Source organism: Globicephala melas, chromosome 5, assembly GCF_963455315.2.
Source record: "Globicephala melas chromosome 5, mGloMel1.2, whole genome shotgun sequence".
NCBI lineage: Eukaryota > Metazoa > Chordata > Mammalia > Artiodactyla > Delphinidae > Globicephala > Globicephala melas.
In genome coordinates, this window is record NC_083318.1 from 75867423 (window position 1) to 75889867 (window position 22445).

At 42.7% G+C, this 22445-nt stretch overlaps 2 protein-coding genes across 9 annotated transcripts in view; one reads left to right on the forward strand and one right to left on the reverse strand.

The window, feature by feature from the left end:
* The window catches only part of LOC115865665 (RE1-silencing transcription factor-like), a 284605-nt gene that overhangs the window by 167112 nt on the left and 95048 nt on the right, over positions 1 to 22445 (forward strand). For all 8 annotated transcript variants that reach the window (XM_060299400.1, XM_060299401.1, XM_060299403.1 and 5 more), the window contains one exon: positions 15564 to 15699. The gene's annotated coding sequence lies outside the window, so the exon portion shown is untranslated. The remainder of the gene's footprint in view (positions 1 to 15563; positions 15700 to 22445) is intronic.
* On the reverse strand, positions 15324 to 22000 carry SPINK2 (serine peptidase inhibitor Kazal type 2). Its single transcript, XM_030880643.2, has 4 exons — positions 21943 to 22000; positions 20884 to 20927; positions 16131 to 16240; positions 15324 to 15369 (listed from the first exon to the last, which is right to left on the reverse strand). Exons 1-4 carry the CDS (start codon positions 21998 to 22000, stop codon positions 15324 to 15326), a joined length of 258 nt encoding a protein of 85 aa, XP_030736503.2.

A 22445-nucleotide genomic window follows, 5' to 3' on the forward strand; every position in this document is an offset into this window, starting at 1 on the left:
GCAGTAGCTGCTCAACATTTTCCGTTCAATTTCAGGCCCACTATGTGTGAGCTTCACTTGGCTTAGGGATAGAAGAATATCTGTGTGCAAGTCTTGATGAATGAGCTGATTGGAGATGGACAGTTACCCATTTAGGAAGGCCTGACAATATTCCACTATTATAAAGTAAATGTCCCACAACTTTTATTTTGTAGATCAGCCACCCTGGTTTTTTATTTCTGCTATTAAAGTAGTATCGGGCAAAGAGCCTGGGGTGACATTGTGATGTAGAACAAGCTTGACCTTAATAGCTCCTCTCATACCCTTATTATCCAGTTTCCCTGCTTCTAGAACCTACCAAGGGGATATTGTATTATCAATCTATTCAATTTACACTGCTACAGGAGGGATGCCAAAGAGGCTTCAGCTCATCTGCCACCTTTGATTAGCCTGGATAGGCTGCCAGGAGCACTGTGTTGAGGATTTAACTCCAGACTCCTTGAGAAAGCGTGCATGTCTGCCATAGACCGGAGTGTGCCAGGAGATTTGCCTAGAATTTGCCATCCCTGTGTTAAGAATTTAATATATTACCTTTCTATGGGATATTTGCACATTAAAAGAAGAATGTGAAAGAGAGAGCAGTTTATTACGATGGATAAGTGGATGTTCAGGCATTTGTAGAAGGTCAGTGGGGTATGTATTTTGGGGAGTCCTTAGAAAGAGTGCTGAAGAAAGTGAAAGGAAGATCTGTCCCAAAAGAGAATCAGTTTGAAAGGGTGCAGAGAAGTTGCTAATCCTAGCCTTAAAAACTACGATTTTATGGACCTAACATTAACTCTAAATTTTGGTTAAGTGTATAAAATGTGTCCAAGGTGCTTTGATTTACTTTGCTGCTAATGTGATTTCTATTTAACAACAACTTTCTAAGATTCACATTACACCCCTTGGTCTGTTGCTTATTTTATTCTCTGTCTGTGATATGAGCCAAGGAGCCTGAGAAGGTGGCTTATAGAAGGCACAGACTGTACCATGCGTCATTTTACCGGACCGAGCACATGCTTGATTCTCAACACATAATAAACCACCCAAGTGCTGCCACCTACTTAGAGACCAACTTTTTTCCCAACAGGGTCTAAGTAAGAAAATCCTCACTCAGCAGCACTGAAAACACCAAATGCTGGGAATTCCCTGGTGGTCCAATGGTTGCTTAGGACTCAGCACTTCCATTGCAGGGGGTACGGGTTTGATCCCTGGGCAGGGATCCTGCAAGCCACGTGGTGCGGCCATAAAAAAAAAAAGAATGAGAAAACACCAAATGCTTTTGGAGCCTTAGTTTTTTAGGTTCAGAATTGGAAAACAGTAGCCACCAAATCCGCTGCAGAGAGATGAAGCAAAAGTGGTCTGGTGATAGGATTTCCTTAACAGAGAGATATTTTCAGAGCACAGTGATTTAAAAAAAAAAAAAAAGAATCCCAGATTTAGAGTCAAAAGATCTGCTGTGCCCTTTGATTGACCATGACACTTAACCTGTTTCAGATTTTCTCCTAAACCATAGAATAGAAACACAACAACCCCCAACTTTCAACCAAATCATTCCTGGTTGACAATCAAAAGAGAAGCCATCATGAATTTACCCTGAATTCCTATAAGCACAATGCTGTTTCCTATCACAAAAATTATAAAATTGATCACAAAAATAGAACAAAAAGAACCCCTCCAAATATATGTGCCTTTATTAAATATGTAAAGCCACACAGCCTTCAAAACTAGGTAGTAGATGCTTCTTTTGTGAGATTCTTCTGCATAGCTTAGACTTGTTGCAGCTTATCAAAATATATGGTTTAGGAGGACAAGTTTCCCTAATAACTCACCCTATGGCAAACAAAGGATTTCTTCACTCCTCCAAAGATGAACATACGACATTGCAAGTTAGGGTCATCTGTCTCACAAATATTCATTGTCGATTCCATGCGCATGGATGCCTCTGAAAGTCTTTGAGTGGCAAATGCTTCTACAGTGCCACCTTGCCCTTCCTTTTCAGAAAGGAATTCATTCCTGAGCTCCCTAACCCAGATTCTAACACTTCCATTCTACCCACATCACACCGTTTACCCTGCAGCTTGGTCCGTGTTTCCAGGCTAATGCGATGTCCTTGGCACTTGGTTCCCAGCTTTTCATTGGTTTTTGGGGATTAGCTTTGGTCAGTATGATGGAGTCTGTTTGCAATACTAAAGTTCACTAAAAAGTGGGTGTCAAAAGTCAAAGCATTTCAAATGGTGGGTGATAAACATACATGAAAGTGGTTTATAAAGTAGGAAAGACTGTGGAAACTGTAAATAGCCAAGCTAATATTGGATATTACGGATTTTCTGAATTAATGGATATGGTTACCAGGGCAGAAGTTTTAGTCAGCATGGAAGACATTGAACCAGAGAGGGACAGGAGGCAGAAAACCTAGAGAAGAAAGGTTGGAAGCTTCTTCATAAACCTGCCCCCCGCGCAAGAGCGGTCTTCTCTTAGGCCTGTCGGGCCAGAGCTTTTTGCTCAGGTCACCTAATCTTGCACCCTCCTCCTCTGGCAGCTTTTCAAATTCCACCCTTTCCAGCCACAAACTGAGAGCATTTGCCTGACCCCTACTCCAGAGGGTAAAACTGTTTATTTGTCAGCATTTCACCTAGGTCCTTGACCCCGCATGAGCTCCAACTGGACCATTCTTTCGGTGTTATTCATAGAAACAGTGTCTTCAAAGAATCAAAGCAGGAGTCTTTAAAAGCAGTTTGCAAGTGAAATGTGACTCTCCCAGGCCAGTGGCAATGCACTAGAGACACATGACTGAGCCGGTTTCAGGCTGAGCTGCATGATTTGCTGGCAAGTGCCAGTTCCCAGGGAGCCGCTGCCCCCTTGTGGCTCAGCACTGGCCAGGAATTATTCCGTGACGGGGAGAACACTTGGCAAAAGTCTGTAAAAGATTATTGGAGGGGGCTTCCCTGGTGGCGCAGTGGTTGAGAGTCCGCCTGCCGATGCAGGGGTGCCCCGGTCCGGGAAGATCCCACATGCCGCGGAGCGGCTAGGCCCGTGAGCCATGGCCGCTGAGCCTGCGCGTCCGGAGCCTGTGTCCGCAACGGGAGAGGCCACAGCATTGAGAGGCCCGCGTACCGAAAGAAAAAAAAAAAAAAAGATTATTGGTGGGCTCTTTCTGGCCCTTAGATTTGTTGGTTCAAATAAAATTTCCTTTCATCTCATGGATTTTTAAATTAAAATCTTTCTTCTTTCTTTAAAAAAAACAAATTTTAAAAGTAATATTTTATTACAATTATCAAAGTAGTGTATACTCCTTGAAGAAAAATTTGTGTAAAATTATTTAATTTTGTTAATGTTTTGATGTATTTCTTCCCTGACTTTTTAAATCTTTTTCCATATAAGGAAACCTAATTTTACTTCGGGACAGAAAAAAAGCCACAGAACTATGAAATCTAATTGTATCATAAATGTTATGTAAACATGACCTCTTCTCCACAGTAAGAAAATAGGCTTTTGAATATGATAGAGTACTATGAAACAGAATTGACTTTTTTTCCTACAAAATTTTAAATGTAAAGGACAGCATTTTAGATCATAGAATTTCATAAAGTTTGCTTGTAATTTCAATTCTATGGATTAAGAATACTGTAGTGAATGCAACTATTAGACACATTAAATTAAATGTTATCTCATTTTCAAGATAGAAAAATAAAACTCCTTGCTCTAAAGATGGACTGTGGGAGTTATGGTAATTTAGCAGTGTAAATGATCCAGTCACTGACAAATGCTTCAGATGTTGGTCATATTTCTAAATACTGTATAGATATGTTGCTTCCCCCCAACTATGGAGAATGTAGAAACAAAGGCATTATAAGAAGAGCTGAGGGGCTTCCCTGGTGGCACAGTGGTTAAGAATCCGTCTGCCAATGCAGGGGGCACTGGCAGAGCCCTGGGCCGGGAAGGGTTCGAGCCCTGGCCCGGGAAGATCCCATATGCGGTGGAGCAACTAAGCCCGTGCACCACAACTACTGAGCCTGCACTCTAGAGCCATCGAGCCACAACTACTGAAGCCCGCGCCTCGAGCCCGTGCCCTGCAACAAGAGAAGCCACTGCAAAGAGAAGCCTGCGAACCGCAGCTAGAGAAAGCCCGCGCGCAGCAACAAAGAACCAACGCGGCCAAAAATAAATAAATTAAAAAAAAAAACGAGCTGAGAATGAGTCATTTGTGTCTCCAAGTACCTTTCCTTCTATATCTCGTTTGCTGTATGTGTCATCTAGATGTGTATATAACACAGTATAAATATGGGTGATGGTGTCAAAGGGAGTCTGTGGACAAGTCCTAGAATGGGCTGGGAGGAAATTGACCATATCTTTAGCTGCTTTATCTGATTCTTTATTTTCTCAAGAGTTCTCAATCTTTTTGATCCGCAGATCATTTTAATTCTACAGGAAAAATGTCCACAGTCCACCTACTTCTTGTGTATCACTTTTATAAAAACGTATATGAACATTTTATCACTTTCAACATAGAAAAATGAAACTTCCTAAAAACTTCCTTCAGTAAGAAAGCCAATGGGAATTATGTAATTTGGTCATTTAAATGACCCAGTTATTGGCGACTGCAAATGGCTATTACTATGCATACATACAAAATAATGCTGTATAAGTTTAAACAATTTTACCAAAAAGTCTATTGAATATTAAGCTATTAATTATAATACCTCAAAGTCTCTTATTGTTATTACACATTTCTACATGTTAACATCCTTGTAATCCATGCCCTATTTTTGGTGCTCTTCTTTTTATTTATTTATATTAATTTATTATTTATTTTTGGCTGCATTGGGTCTTTGTTTCTTCACCCCTTGGAGGGAGGGGGGCTGGGGGGACTACTTTACATTGCGGTTGCACGGGCTTCTCATTGCGGTGGCTTCTCTTGTTGCAGAGCACGGGCTCTAGGCGCGCAAGCTTCAGTAGTTGTGGCTCCCGGGCTCTAGAGCACAGGCTCAGTAGTTGTGGCTCACGGGCTTAGTTGCTCCACCGCATGTGGGATCTTCCCGGACCAGGGCTTGAACCCGTGTCCCCTGCACTGGCAGGCGGATTCTTAACCACTGCGCCACCAGGGAAGCCCTTATTTATTTATTTATTTATTTATTTATTTATTTATTTATTTATTTATTCTACCTAATTTGACTTATAATGAGGCCAAAAAATGATACAATGGAGAGTTAACAAGAGAGTGAGGAAATGGGCACTCTTGCTCTCCTTCAAGGTCACAAAGCTGGGAAGAGGGCAAAACAAAATCAAAGCCAAAGTCTTATCAGAGTCCCAAACAAAAAGATGTGTTCTCTCTCCACCAGTACTCACTGCCTCCTGGGCTTGGAATCCTGTCTCTTGAGTAGAACCAAGGATGATGTCATTCACCTTCAGATTGTAGGGGAATTAATGAATGTAACCTCCAGTGAGTGTCAATCGATGTCCTTCCTGGTGAACACACTGCTGTAGCCTCTTCTTATCCTCTGAAACTTCACAAAGTAGCTTGAATAAAGCGTTTTCAATGGGCGATGACTGGATTAGACCAATGTCATGTGGATCGTGCAGGGTCTGGCCGTGTGATCCGGTTGTTTTTATTCTCACTCCAACTGCTGGTCCAGCAGAGCCTTCAGCTCGGCACTTTTGTGGTCACGCTGACTTTCTGAGGCTCAGCTGGCATCACATGCAGATTCCCCAAGTCACGTGCATCTCTGATATTACCCTAAGCTCCAAGCTTCTCTTCTCTCTTCGGGGGAGGCTTCGGAAGTCTGTATGTAAAGCAACTCCTCCCGCAAGACTGGCCAGGGCCGGCTCACTTCCAAGCTTCTAGAGGATGCTCCGCCCCCTCCCTGTGATGGGGAAAGCAGGAGGTCCTTCCCTCCTTTAGAAGGAGGACAATCTCCAAGTTGAACCGAAATACAGTTAAAGGAAAGAAATGTTCATTTTGAAGAACTTTAACATGTAATGGAAACATATGTCTGTTCAATTTTCTTTTAAAACCCTAAGGGTGGTGCTCTTCTTTTTTAAAAAAAAAATTATTTATTTTTGGCTGCGTTGGGTCTTCGTTACTGTGCGTGGGCTTTCTCTAGTTGCGGTGAGCAGGGGCTACTCTTCGTTGTGGTGCGTGGGCTCCTTCTCATTGCTGTGGCTTCTCTTGTTGCAGAGCACCGGCTCTAAGCATGCACGCGGGCTCAGTAGTTGTGGTGCACAGGCTTAGTTGCTCTGCGGCATGTGGGATCTTCCCGGACCAGGGCTCGAACCCATGTCCCCTGCATTGGCAAGTGGATGCCACCAGGGAAACCCTGGTGCTTTTCTTTTTTTGTTGTTTTTTTTTTTGCGGTACGCGGGCCTCTCACTGTTGTGGCCTCTCCCGTTGCGGAGCACAGGCTCCAGACGCGCAGGCTCAGCGGCCATGGCTCACGGGCCCAGCCGCTCCGCGGCATGTGGGATCTTCCCAGACCGGGGCACGAACCCGTGCCCCCTGCATCGGCAGGCGGACGCTCAACCACTGCGCCGCCAGGGAAGCCCCAGTGCTCTTCTTTTTAAATTCATTTTTATTCTTTGAAATATATGAGCTTCAAATCTAGATCAAGATGGTGGAAAATATATATCCCGCATATTTTAGTGGGATTTGCATTTTAGACTACTCTAAGGAGATAATCTGAAGGGTCCAGAGAGATCTGCTTGACCAGCACTGGTGGAGTAGAGTGCTCTACTCTAGGGCATGCGAGGGCAGAGTAAAAGATGGGGCGCACACTTCTCGAGATGCATGTATGGTCAGGCCACTCAAGATGGCTCTTCTATTCCTCTGTACATCCCCTGCTCGACCGGTCCCTGCTTCACTCACAGGACTATCCAATCCTCTTAATTACAGGACTTAATCAGTAACTAATTGTGCGCTTGCCCCTTCCGCAACCGCTGGTTTCCCTGGTAACTGACGAGCCAAACCGACGTCAATTCCCCCTATTAATGGTAGCCTCCTTCTCCCGCCATGTCCCGCCTGCAGTCAGCCGTCCACCGTAGGGTGTCACTCCAGGACCCTTTTGCTTCTGACACGTAAGCTCCCCTGTCTGATAAACGGGATAAACGGTTGATGGCTGTGTCACTGTCTCCCGGTTCTTTATTCAGTCTCGAGGCTGGGCAACTACAAGGGTGCAGACCTGCGGGGTGCAGCCCAACAACGCAGCTCATCAGAGCTGAGGATACAGAAATCCAACCAAGGCCACAAGTAACTGTATCAGGTTCATGGCTCTAATCCTAATCTAATCTAATTCTGGCTTGTGGTTTCTCTTGCCATCTCAGTTGAGCGTTTCACTCTGATAGAGACTATTAGAAAGAATCCCTCATGCCCCAAGGAATTTTGCAATTGTACTTCCCAACTATCACCTCTAGCTCTCTGCTATCCTTGCCTGCTCCTAAAGGGGGGGAAGGGGAAATTACAAAACTGAAAGCTAATGCCAAGCCAGTGATTAGCGATCATTATCACTGTGATGTCTACCAATCAGATCCAGAGAGACAATGCCATTTTGGGCAACTCTCAACCCAGTTGCTCCTCAGTTTACTCATCTGTAAATGACATTGGTCCAGTTATACTTCAGTCTGTACTAATTCAAACTCTAGGAATATGTATTTAATACTTGGGCTTCACAGGCAGAAAGTGTTTGGTTTAGCCAAGAAACAACAAGTGTGTCAAAATAACTTTATATCGGCCACCCCAATACCTTAAAAAACCAAATAAAACCAAGTACTTCCTTAAAAATAAATATTGTTGATCAAATATTCCAATAAACTAGGACCTAGATCACTTAAGTCAAGGCTCATGGCCTTGGTGCACGTCCTGCACCTGGTGAGGAAGTGGCTGTCCCTGGAGGTTGAATATGAGTGATTTCTTTGTGACTATTGCAACCTGCTTTACTGCCTGAATTTCAGACTCTCCTGCTGTTCAAAATACTCTTACCTTCCTAAATCTGGCCATAGAATACTGAAGCCAACAGAATGGAACTGACTTAAGGTAGCCAGCCCACAAATAGGTATTAAACACTTACTGTATGTCAAGCTAGGAATATAGTAGAGAAGATGACAGGTAAATGTTCTAGCCTCATGGAATTTATAGTCTATAGCAGACATCAGGTTTTTAGTTTCCAGAAGTGAGGGTTGTTTCCTTTTCAGAGGAACTTAAGAATATGATCCTATAGGCTCTGCATGAACAGGGCTACATTTCGTTCATCACTGTAGACCCAGTGCTCGGTACATGATATCCACAAATGTTCATGGCATAATTGAGGGAATAATCAGATATAAACTGGATACTTAACAAAAGACCTAAACCAAGTTTGAGGTACGCTCCAAGAATCGTTCAAGATCACCTGGACATTCAGTCCCTTTTTCAGAATAATAAAGGAAAAAATTGCAATTCACTGTTGGCCAAGAGTCAAAACCTTGTTTCCTTTGTGGTGTGTGGGGTGTATATTTGCCTGTTTTCAAGGAAGAAGGGAATTCAGGGAGGTTAGTGGTTTTGTTGTCATTATTTTGTGAAGCCTCCTGGGCTATTTTTTTCTTCCTTTAATCAACAAATATGCACTGTGCTAGGCATTGTCCCAGGCACTGAAGAAACCATGATGAGCAGGACTGGCGAGAACTCTGTCCTCTGGGATCTTCTATTTCAGAACTCTCCATGGACTGGTGAGCTATTCTTTTCTCCACTTACTTTGGGTGACTCTAATGATTACATATCACTTTTATAATGAGAGCATTTTTAAGAGGGTATAAAAAGAGACTTCTTCAACAAAGGATGGATACAAATCTGAGTTTTCAGTACAACTCTGAGTGAGCATATTTGGGCAGCACTGCTTCCATTGCACAAAAAGAAAAGAAGACCAGGCACTAGTTTACCACAGAGAATATGTAAATAGGCACAACCTTTTCAGAAAGAAATTTTGCAGTCTCTTTCAACACTTTAAATTTGTTTGTCTTCCAACCAAGTGATTCCAGTCTTACGAATTTATCCTACACATTGCTTGCAAAAATAAAGAAGGATATATGTGAAACATTATTTGTGATGGTGGAAAATGAAAAATAACCTAACTGTCCATCACAGGGGAACTGCATAAATGGATCATTGTATGTCTGTATAATAGAATACGATAACGTTCTTCTTAAAATGAAGTAGTAACATATACACACTAGTATATATAAAATAGATAACCAACAAGGACTTACTTTATAGCACAGGGAACTATACTCAACCCAGAGAATTCTCATAAACAATTCAAATACAGAACAGAGACTGAATAAATTACGACACAATAATATAATGGAACACTATGTAGCTTTTACAAAGAGGAAACTGTACATTAATATGAAAACCTAATATAAGGGAGAAAAGCAAGTTTACAGGATGTATATATATAGGTGTTTTATAATAATAGAAGGTTGTACAGAAAAGCACAGAAGTATTGATAGTTCCATGTCATAAAAACAATACTGCAGGGACTTCCTTGGTGGTACAGTGGATAAGACTCTGTGCTCCCAATGCAGGGAGCCCTGGTTCAATCCCTGGTCAGGGAACTAGATCCCACATGAATGCCACAACTATGAGTTTGCATGCCACAACTAAGGAGCCCTGGAGCTGCAACTAAGGAGCACACGTGCTGCAACTAAGGAGCCTGCCTGCCACAAAGAAGACCCCATGCAACCAAATAAATAAATAAATATTTTTAAAAAAACCACTGCAACAAAATCTTTATAACACATGTTTACACATTTGAGTTTCTTTTTGAAATACCATTATTATCAGGTTTTTTCCTGAATATAAAAGTCTTCCATGCTCACTGTAGTGAGCAATAATTGTTTTATCACCTCACACACTTAAGAATTGCTTGAATTTATTAGTAGATGAGTTTCTTTTAACAACCCAACTCAAACTGCTACAAGCAAAAAAGAAGAAGGAGAGGAGGAGGACAAAGAGGACAAAGCGGAAGAAGAAGGAGAAGAAAAATAAAAAGGAAGGTGTGGGGGGGATCCTGAATGGGCAGCGGGCCAGCTCACAGATTCAAAGGAAAAGTTGACCAACTAAGAATGAGCCATGGGAAGGTAGAAAACAAGGGTGCTCCAGGAACCCTAATGCCTGGAACCAGACTTTTTAAAATTTTATTGAAGTGTACTTGATTTACAGTGTTGTGTTAATTTCTGCTGTACAGCAAAGTTATTCAGTTATACATATACGTATATATATTGTTTTTCATCCTCTTTTCCATTATGGTTTATCACAGGATATTAAATACAGTTCCCTGTGCTATACAGTAGGTCCTTGTTGGTTATCCATCCCATATATAATAATTTGCATCTGCTAATCCCAAACTCCCAATCCTTCCCTCCCCACTTCCCCTTCCCCTTGGCAACCACAAGTCTGTTCTCTATGTCTGAGTCTGTTTCTGTTTCATAGATATATTCATTTGTGTTGTATTTCAGATGCCACATATAAGTGTTATCATATGGTATTTGTATTTCTCTTTCTGACTTACTTCACTTGATATGATAATCTCTAGGTCCATCCATGTTGCTGCAAATGGCATCGTTTCATTCTTTTTTATGGCTGAGTAATATTCCATTCTATATATGTGCCACGTCTTCTTTATCCATTCATCTGTTGATGGACATTTAGGTTGTTTCCATGTCTTGGCTATTGTGAATAGTGCTGCTATGAATATAATGGTGCATGTAACTTTTTGAATTAGAGTTTTGTCTGGTTATATGCCCAGGAGTGGGATTGCTGGATCACATGGCAACTCTATTGTTAGTTTTCTGAGGAACCTCCATACTGTTCTCCATAGTGGCTGCACCAATTTACATTCCCACCAACAGTGTAAGAGGATTCCCTTTTTTTCACACCCTCTCCAGCATTTATTATTTGAAGACTTTTTAAATATTTATTTATTATATTATTTATTTTTGGCTGCATTGGGTCTTTGTTGCTGCACGTGGACTTTCCCTAGTTGCGGCAAGTGGGGGCTACTCTTCATTGCAGAGTGTGGGCTTCTCATTGTGGTGGCTTCTCTTGTCGTAGAGCACGGGCTCTAGGTGCGCGGGCTTCAGTAGTTGTGGCACGTGGGCTCAGTAGTTGTGGCTCCCAGGCTCTAGAGCACAGGCTCAGTAGTTGTGGTGTATGGGCTTAGCTGCTCCACATCATGTGGGATCTTCCTGGACCAGGGATCGAACCCATGTCCCCTGCATTGGTAGGTGGATTCTTAACCACTGTGCCACCAGGGAAATCCGTTTGCTGACTGTTTAATGATGGACATTCTGATTGGTGTGAGGTGGTACCTCATTGTAGTTTTGATTTGCATTTCTCTAATAATTAGCAATGATGAGCATCTTTTCATGTGCCTCTTGGCCATCTGTATGTCTTCTTTGGAGAAAAGTCTATTTAGGATTTCTGCTCATTTTTCGATTGGGTTGTTTGGTTTTTGTTATTGAATTGTATGTGCTGTTTGTATATTTTGGAAATTAAGCCCTTGTTGGTTGCATTATTCGCAAATATTGTCTTCCAGTCCATAGTTTGGCTTTTCATTTTGTTTATGGTTTCCTTTGCTGTGCAAAAGCTTATAAGTTTGATTAGGTCCCATTTGCTTATTTTTGCTTTTATTTCTATTGCCTTGGGAGACTGACCAAAGAAAACATTGATACAATTTATGTCATCGAATATTTTGCCTATGTTCTCTTCTAGGAGTTTTACAGTGTCATGTCTTATATTTAAGTGTTTAATCCATTTTGAGTTTATTTTTGTGTATGGTGTGAGGGTGTGTTCTAACTTTACTGATTTACATGTGGCAGTCCAGCTTTCCCAGCACCATTTGCTGAAGAGACCATCTTTTCCCCATCATATATTCTTGCATCCTTTGTCAAAGATTAACTGACCCTAAGTTTGTGGATTTATTTCTGGGATCTCTATTCTGTTCCATTGATCCGTATGTCTCTTTTCGTGCTGATACCATGATGTTTTGATTACTTTAGCTTTGTAGTATTGTCTGAAGCCTAGGAGGGTTATGCCTCCTGCTTTGTTCTTTTTCCTCAGTATTAGTTTGGCAATTCTGAGTCTTTTATGTTGGAACCAGAATGTTGAGCTCCACCAGGACTCTCTGGGTCTCGGGTCTCTGTTCTCTGTGGCATGTTGGCCTCATGCTGTCCTACTGCAGTCTTTCTCTGTAGTGAGGGATCATGGCTTCCAGCAGCTTTCACTGACAAAGACTCTCAATCCCACCACCTAAAAGGAAAAGGGCTCTTCTCTGAGGAAGGACTCTGAATGGTCAGAAACCCACTGCAGACCAACCTCTGTGACCAGGGTAGGGGGAATTATTACTGGTCATGACTGGTCTAATTTGGACCAGGTGCTCACCCTTCAACCTATCACCAGGGTCAGGGATACAGGATCTTGTAAGAAGGCGGCAGCTCCATTCGGCCAGAAGTCTGGAGTGGAGTGGAGAAGAAGAGTGGGAAGCAGAAACAGTGCTTTTTTGGAGCAAAAGAAGGAAGAGCTGCTGGGCAAAACAGGTGATTAGTGTATGCTACATGAGCATAATTTTCTTCTAAATATTTTAAGTTATTTTCATCATGTGTATATATACATATAAACATTCAAGTGCCAAGAATGTATTATAAGGATATTCTCTGAAATAGTTTTATAATCATTAAAAACTGTAAGCAGCCTATAGTTAACATCTACTGATATTTTGTCTTCTTGAATTTTTCCCTCTGGGAACATTGCACCCAAGTGCTCATCTCAGCTGAACCAATCACATATCACCGTACTTCCTGTGACTACAGCAATTGGCCTGAAGGGTGGGTGTGTGATCCAGCGTGAACCGATTTGTCTTGGCCCAGAAAAGGGTCATTTTCTTTTCAGGTAGTGAGGCGGTGGGGCTGTGACTCAGGCAGACTTTTTCACCTGGAGCTGTTACAAAAGAGTCATCTCCTGTCAGGTCAGGAAACTGCTAGGATACGATCTGGAGCCGCCAATTCTGCCTCCCACACAGGGGGTAAAGCTAGTCTATAAAGGAAGCTGTTTATGCTGAAATAAACAGAGATGAGACACGAAGAGACAGGGAGTCCTGATGGGTTAGAGGCCCTGGTCCCAGGCACCCTCTGAGGCTAACGCGCCCCCGCCCCGTCCCTCCACTCTTCTGCAAATATGACTAAATGGGCCAATTTCCTCCTTACCTAAGGCTAGTTTGAATTGGGATTCTTCCAGTTTCAACCACGAGACTCCTAATATCTGACTACAGATCAATAGAGCTGGGTAACTTATGGCACAATAAAATACTTTTAAGTGTAGCTTTTAAAAAGAGAAGACTACATATATTGACGTAAAAAACAAATATAAGGAGAGAAGCAAGTTTACAGGGCAGGGGTGTGTTTCTGTGTGTGTGTGATTTTATATACACCACATACTTACGGAGACTGTGTTCCGAAAGGTTAATATTGGTTACCTCTGGAGGCTAGTATGGGAAAGACTTTCAATTTTTAAATATATTTCTGTGGGTTTTTTAAAATAAATTTATTTATTTATTTTTGGCTGCGTTGGGTCTTCGTTGCTGCACGTGGGCTTTCTCTGGTTGAGGCGAGTGGGGGCTATTCTTCATTGCAGTGTGCGGGCTTCTCATTACGGTGGCTTTTCTTGTTGCGGAGCACGGGCTCTAGACTCACAGGTTTCAATAGCTGTGGCACGCTGGCTTAGCTGCTCCACAGCATGTGGAATCTTCCCAGACCAGGGCTCGAACCCGTGTCCCCTGCATTGGCAGGCGGAGTCTTAACCACTCTACCACCAGGGAAGCCCTCTGTGTACTTTTTTAACTTTCTGAAAAATCATACATCACTTTTATAAAACTTTTAAGCCAAAAATAACTACAGGACATAATGTAATTGTGGCACATTTATGTTATACAACTTCCCACTTCATTGCCTCTATTTCTTTTAAGAACAGAGGTCTGGGAATTCAGAGACCAGGCTTCTAGTCCAGACTGTTTTGCATGTATTCTATAACCTTGGACAAGTTGGTTTGCCTCTGCAGGCCTCAGTTTCTTCCTCCCTAAGAGGGGTACTTAAGTAACAGTGCCTATTTCAGTGGTTTCCATGTGCCAAGTGCTGTGCTGAGCAGTTTCCTCACAGCAGCTCCATGGGCTGAGCATTATCCCCCTTTTCCAGATAAGAAAACAGAAGCTCAAGTAAGTGTTGGAATCAGAATTCAAATTCACGTTTAGCCCACCCCCCAAAGCCATGTTCTGTTCACTACACACTCTCCCAGCCACCTCTTGCCTCACGGTCTCACAGTTTCCTGGCCCTGGAATGAACTTAAACCCAGGACTTGACTCAAAATCCTCTATCTGGAAAACACTATCTTTCTAAATTAACCTTTGGTCACTTTTGTTATTACTATGTCTGTTCTTTATGTAGCATCAAACTCTAAGACAGGATGTCTCAACCTCAGCACTACTGACATTTTGGACTGAAAATTTCCTGATTGTTGGGAGCTGGATGTCCTTGGCAGCATCCCTGGCTTCTACCCGCTATATGTCAGGAGCACCCACCCTTCCACTTGTGACACCAAAAATTCTTCCAGACATAGTCGCAAATGTCCACTGAGGGATAATCACCCAGGGTTGAGAATCAGTGTCCTAAAAAAAGGGAAAAGGCAAATTCCTGCATTAACCCTGAAGGAACACTGTTTTGAAAGGAGTTATGGAATCTTATAAGTATTTTTACCTGCATGATTCTTAGACTCTACCAGCTCAGACTAAATTCTCATCTCACTTTATTTGCTCTGTGCAGAACACTGTACCAGTTACACATACATTACCTATCCAAGATTTAGGGAAATGGGGAAGGAGAATAAACTTTGCCCTCTAAAAGAATGACTCCACTTCTCCCTTAGTGAAATTCACTTTTGCCTCAGAGGGAAAGAGCCACATGAGGCTGCTGAGTGAGAATGGATATTCACCAGGGAATAGTGGTAATTGAATATGATGCTGATTTTATTCCAGCTAAATAAAGCAGCACATAAGTCATCTGGGCAATAATCTTAACTCAAGGGGCAAAAGCCAAGAAACAAGTATTTTTGTTTGTTTGTTTTAATTATTAGTCACAGTCCATGGCTCTCTTCCATACCTCATCTCAGAAAATGTGGGTTAACGTATTTCACGCAAAGTAACATAGGAAAAGAGAAAAAGGGAAGATGAAATGCATTTAGTGTGCAGTTAAAGGTGGTTTCTCCAATTTCTCTTCTGTGAACTGTTCCATTAGCATGGTCCACTTTGGATTATTTTAATATCATGACCATCTTCCCTGCAAAATGAACAACCATAAAAACACATTTATTACCTACCATATTGAAACTGTCCGCCTCTTTGTATTAAAAAGAGCCATGTCATTATACATTAGATTCTTTCCAGGGTGACACTTAATTAGTCATTTTTAAAGCTAAATCTAGGAAATTATGAGGGCGAAAGCCCAACTCTGCCATTTTTTTCCTAACCCAGTGGCACAAGGAACTATCCCCAAAGAATCACTCTGAGAAGACCTAGTAATTTCCTAAAGACTGAGTTCAGAGAATGGACCCCTGAAATACAAAGCAGCATACCTGGAGGGGGAGTCATGATCACCTGAGCTGGTCAGGTATGTTACATGAAGGGCATCAGGTATAATATCAATACACTTATTACTGAGCATTCTAACAGATCTGTTTTCCGACCAGTAGTGCAGGCTGTGTAGGTCGCCTGTACATGCCCTCTGAATTTAATAGAACATTTACTACTCCACAGAGTTTGACTACTACATATATTCTTAATTTTGGGAAACTACCCATCCCTGGATAGTAACATCACTTCATTATTTGGTCTATAATTGATTAATCACTCACCTCGTTCTCTAACCTTGACCTAGAAAATGTACTGAAGGAGTCTGTGTCTTTTTCAATGTCAGTCTTAAAATAGAACTACTTATGTCTCATTTGATTCTTATGTCCAAGAGTCACAACTTCCTAAGTAATAAAAATGCAAGATAAGAACTAAAGAAAACTTGGCTAGTTTATACTGTAAAATTGTTACCTGATTTTCATGCACAGAGTACACTCATTGGGATACGTGGACATGTCGCTTCCACACACGGGGTTAAAGTCCCTGGGACATCCTGGTAATTTATACTGATCGCAGTTTGGCTAGAAAAGGGAAGGGAAGACAGAAATTGGAGAATAACTTGAGACGTTCTCATCACAAAATAGCTGAGGGGAGGACAAAGTCCCAAGTTTCCCTAGATTTCCTAGAAACGGCCTACAGAAAGATTTCTATTTTCCACACACAAAAAAAGTTTTTCTAATGCAAAAATCAGATGCAGTATTGAAGCAATGGGTCAAAACCTGCTATGTAAGAAAAGGACCTCAGAGGAAGGTTCTGTCTGGCTGATTTTTAAATGAAAGTCCAAGACATGTCACCAAACCTACTTTACTATCCTCCAGCTTCATAATTTGCTCTTCACTACCACCTCCATGAGAATGTCCTGTTACATTCCACCTAGTCCCTGGGCATAATGCCCAGACACACTCGGGAATCCTGTCTGGACTTTTAAGATACTGGCATTTAAGCAACAGCATTAAAGAAAGCAGTAGGTTCAGAATTAGATCTCAGGGGTTGTTATGGGTTTAATTGTGTCCACCCAGAAAGATAGGTTAAAGTCCTAACCCCCAGTACCTCAGAATGTGACCATATATGGAAATAGGGTCTTTATATAGGTAATCAACTTAAGGTTAGTAGAATTGACCTTAATCCAGTATGACTGGTGTCCCTATAAAAAGGGAAAATTTGGACACAGAGTCACACACAGAGGGAAGATTGTGTGAAGACATGGAGAGAATGTCATTTACAAGCCAAGGAATGCCTGAGGCTACCAGATACTAGGCGAGAGGAAGAGAACTTCCTCTCTCCGAAGGAAGCAACCCTGCCAACACCTTGAGTTTGGACTTCTAGGCTTGAGAACTGTGAGACAATCCATTTCTGTTGTGTAAGATACTCGGTTTGTGGCTTTATTACGGCAGCCCTAAGAAACCGATATGGGGTCATGGAACTCAATCCTCAGATTTCATGGAATTGAGGCCAGATAGGTAACATGTCTTGTGCACAGCCACTAGTCTCTAGCAGGACCAGGACTAGAAATGGTCACAATGGTCACACCATGGTGTACAGAGTCCCACTTTAATAACAGGTTAAATATATGGCCTGCTGTGTTTCTGTTTTGTGTGTGCGTGTATGTTTTAGTAAATAGTGATTACCTTTCCTCACTTCAGAGTAAGTCACACTGTTTAGCACTCTTAATAAATGAATTACACACTTCTACTGACATTATCTGGATTTATAAGATGCTAAGCAGGGCTGGCCTTGGGCCAAACTCTGAAGTAAAGAAATTTTTTGACCCTTTCCATCCTCCGTTCAGCCCTCTATCTCCATTTCGGAGCCTGATGTGTTTCTTGCAGCTCCAGGCTCACTAAGATGATGCCTTCCAGGGCTTCCACAGGAGAGTAGATGCCCTCTTATCCAATGAGATTGGGACAAGTGGTTCTTGGTCACTTAACTGAAAAAGTCAATTAAAGCACGTAAACAGTAACAAAAAATATAACATACCCTAAATATTTTATCTTAAAACATATAAATGAAAATAAAATTGCCACTCTTTTGCTGTAAGGCAAAGACAGGGCACATGGCCAGCTGTAATGCTACCTACACTAAGATAACCTCCCTTGCAGCTAGGTATGACCACATGATCAAGATCAGGCTGATGGGATACCAGTGGAATTATTGTGTAGTAGCGTCTGGGAACCTCCTTTAAAAGAAAGTTGGTACCTGTCCTCTGCTTCTCCCAATTTTTATTCTCCTTTGTCCATTCCTCCATCCTACTCCTGGGTGCATGGAGCTCTACTTTTTATCTTACAGACCAGGAAGACAAAAGCCACATCCTAAGATGGCAGCTCTGTGAGCTGTTATTTTGAGTCGTTGTTTCTTGCAGCTGACTCTAATCCTACCTGACACAAGACATAAGACTTTTCCTATGAATGTTTCAACTAGAGTTTTGTGTACTAACACTGCAAAAATCATACCCACAATAAATCACCTATGATTTCTTGTTTTGATTTCTTTAAAATGGGATTTCTCAACCCCATTCATATTTTGGACCAGATAATTCTTTGCTGTGTGAGGCTGTGCACTGTAGGATATTTAGTAGCATCTCTGTTCTCTATCCACTAGATGCCAGTGACAACTCCCTGGTCATGACAATCAAAATGTCTGCTGGGGGGTAAAACTGCCCCTTTTTAAATATGGTGAGACTTTATAGACACTGGCACAGCAAGGTAATATACAATTTTAAAAATTAATTCCCCAATTATTTTCAGTTGTTTTACCTACACCTAATTCAATTTGTTTTTAGCATTTTGTCTTTCAGCAAGTCTTTCAAAATCATTTGACTCATTTCTCATATAAACAGCTTTATTTCTCTACACTCATGTTTATGCTGTCTTTACATTTTTAATTAAAATAGGACTGGCAACTGGCATAATAGGCTTGTGAACACACACACCTGAGTCTTGGTCAGCACATAACACCACTGATGGAAAATAAGCTTTACTGGAATACAGGAGAGTAGTTAAGCAAGAAGGTAACCTGTGTATAACCAGTGAGTAATCGATCTGCTGTGGGAATCGTTCAGAGAGAAAGGAGAGGGTCGTATGTGAGTCTGCTTAAATGCAGGATGCCTGATTGAGTTTCTGCTGTTATTATCCCCCATTTTCTGAAAGAAAATGAAACACAAGAAAACTGAGTCATCTGAGCAAAAGTAATATTGGGCACCCATTAAGTGCTGAAGACTGGGTATCAAATAACAAATAAGACATCATCCATGACCACAGGAGTATACCGCCTACTAGGGGAAGACAGGCTATTACAATTCAGTGCTATGATGGGCTAGTGAAGAGCACCAATCTGGAGTCAGAATGCCTGGGTTGGACCCATAGTTGCACCATTTCCATGTGACCTTGCAAGGGGATAATAATGGTACCTACTTCATAGTGCTGTGAAAAGTTAAATGAGGGAATTCCCTGGTTGTCCAGTGGTTAGGACTCCACACTTTCAGTTCCAAGGGCCTGGGTTCAATCCCTGGTTGGGGAACTAAGATCCCACAAGCCTTGCTGCGTGGCCAAAAAAAAAAAATTAAATGACTTATTCTATATAAAGAATTTAGAACAGTGCTTGGCACATAGTAAATGGTATCTAAACATTTAGTGTTGAAGAAAACCAGAATGTCACCCCCAAAATATGGCTCTATGACATAAAAATTACTTTGAGCTAAAGGCAGTTAATATGCAGCTCTCTCTCTCTTCCCCTTTTCTGCCTAAAGGCAGGATATAAATTCTCCTTTAGTGGAGATGACTCTGGACTCTTATCAGCCCAGAAATGGCACCTGAGGAATCTGCAAACAAACCTTACTTCATTAGTTCCCTCCCACTATTTTTCTTCCCACTGTTTGCCACCCTTGGAAGCCTAAAACCATTTTCCTTTGTCCTGTCCTTTATCTACAAACTTATTGCTCTCTGGTAAAGATGCTATATAAGGCAGATTTCTAAGCCACCTCTTTGAGTTACTCATCTCTTGAGTGCTCCCATGTGTATGCACAATGCACTTGTTAATAAACGTTTGTTTATTTTTCTCTTGTTAACCTGTCCTTTGTTATAGGTGCCCCAGCTGAGAACTTAGAAGGGTAGAGGAAAGATTTTTTTTCCTCCCTACACTAGCATGGTGATGATGATGATGCAGTATAGTTTGAATGGAAGCATGGAGAAAGTGCATTTATATCTGCTTTGGAGGAAAAAAAACAGAGTGGGAAGATTTCCTGGAAAAGGTCTACACTGAATTGAATACTCAAAGTTACCTAACCCACGGAGGTCAGTATCCCCATATGTAAAATAATAATATCTATCTATCTTACAAGGTCATTGTGAGAATTGAGAGACTGCATATACAAATGGACAGTGTCAGACCACATATTAAAATAGAACTCTGACCCATAACCTGTAGCAACTTGCCTAGGAAACCAACCCATTACTTAGAATAACCAACCCAAGAAGCCAACCTGCTATAAATTAGACTCGTCAGAAGTCAGATGGTTATCTCTAGTGACAGTCCAATAAGCCAAAGAGTAAACTCTGTAACGATTGGCCAAAATGGCCAGGCTTGATTAATAACTGATAGTTTCCCTAAATTTTTGTTCCTGCTTCCAACTTAGGACCAATCAGAGAAAGCCAATATGCCCTCCTAACCAATCACATAGGATTCCTGCCTTTAGTTACCCACCTACAGCCTCCCCATGCCAACAGCCTTGATCAGGGCACACCTGATGCCTTCCCTTTTTCCCACTTTAAAGCTTTCCCACTCCTCTGCCTTTGAGTCTCTGCCAAAATGCAGGTGATATGCCTGATTCACTTGCTTCAACAAGCTCTGAATAACTAGCTTTTGCTGCTTCTCATTTGCTCGACCTTCGCTTGCTTACACAGAATTTAATTTGATCATATACATAAAATGTCTAGTACAAGGTGTAACTATTAGGGAAACAAAGCCCTGAGGCCTTCAAGGCCTGAGCTATTGTCAACCAAATTTTACATCGTGATCCGTATCAAAAAGCCTGCCTGAGAATCTGGTTTCTAAAGAAGCAGTCCACTGTTTCGAAAGTGGCAGGTCAGACCTGAAAACCAGCCCCCAACCCAAACTCTTGAGGGCTTCGCTGTATCAGTAGAAACAATACAAGTGGTTTCCTACTTACTGTTCTGTATTCTGAAGGGTGAGCAAACTGAGTGTTCAAAGAGGCTGCAAGAAGGAAACAGACACTTTAAAGCATGGGGTTAATAAAGGTCAATTCTTGTTCATAAGGGTTTTTAAAATTCAGCTTGTGATTTATACGGGCCATGTGTTTCCCTTTCCCTCCGATGCCTAGCTTCTTTGAACCCCCCCCTAAGAAGTATGTTCAGCTGTGTTCTGGCACCTCTCCTAGCAGGCACACAGAGAACATTTGGTACCGGTTCCGTAACTGACCACCCTAATAGAATTGCTTGAGAAACTTTGGAGCTACCGAATAAAAGTTAGAGAAGAAACTCAATAATTCACGATGTTCTTTTCCTCTGTGGCTCAAGGTAATAAATGCAAAATTTGACATTAGGTGTTACCACTTTAACTCCATTTTTTTTTTTTTTTTTTCTGGTATGCGGGCCTCTCACTGTTGTGGCCTCTCCCGTTGCGGAGCACAGGCTCCGGACGCGCAGGCTCAGCGGCCATGGCTCACGGGCCCAGACGCTCCGCGGCATGTGGGATCTTCCCGGACCGGGGCACGAACCCGTGTCCCCTGCATCGGCAGGCGGACTCTCAACCACTGCGCCACCAGGGAAGACCTCAACTCCATTTTAAATGGGCATCAAGTCTGGCTGGACTAAGTAAGGCCCCTTTCTCATGAGCCCCAGAGTGCCCGGCGCCCTTGGCGTTCACAATTCCTGATTCCTGTACATCTCCCGCTGAGGGCCCCTGGTACATAAAAACCCAACTCCCGATCTTGGGCTCCAGGAAATCTGCTTTAAGGGAGAAAGAGCAGACAGCAGGGTCACTAAGAAGATGCTGGGACTAAAGAGGGTTGCTGGCTTCACAACGCCAGCCCCGCACACCCCCAAGTTCGTGTCCCTAGACAACCGCGGGGCGGGCCTGGAACCGCCAGTAACGGCTGCGCGGAGGGACACCGGTGCCCGGATCCGGGCAGGGGCAGTCGCCAGCGAGACCCCCTCTCGGTAACTCCTCGGCTGGCCCTCCGCGGAGCAGGCCCACAGGTGAGCGTTACCTGCCGAGTCCCAGCAGACCAGGAGCAACAGCCCCAAGCGCAGTGCCTCGAGCGCCATCCTCCCTCCGCGGCCGGCGGTCGGGTCCCTGCGCTCCAGCGCCCGTGCGACACGGAGAGTGCCCTCGGGTCGGACACGCGACAGGGTGGGGTGAAGGAGAGGCGAGTAAGAGGAGGAAGAACAGAGCAGGTAGGAGGAGGGGGGAGGGGCAGGAAAGGCGCGTGGGGGGGGAGGGGAAGGCAGAGGAGGGGTGGTGGCTAGCCCCCCATCTCCTCACCCCGCTGAGGATGAGAGTAAGCAGTTAGAGGGCCACCTCTCCCTGCAGCAAACCAGAACCTTGTAAGAGCCCTGCATAAGCTTGTGGGCTCTCAGTCAACCTCAGTTTCTTCAGCATCTGCTCTGTACCAAGCAGTGTTTGTGGCTGAACTTAAAAGCGTCCCTGCTGTCTGGAAGCTTTCCAGTGTAGGTGTTGGGGGAGAGGTAACAGAGGGAACTCCAAAACAAG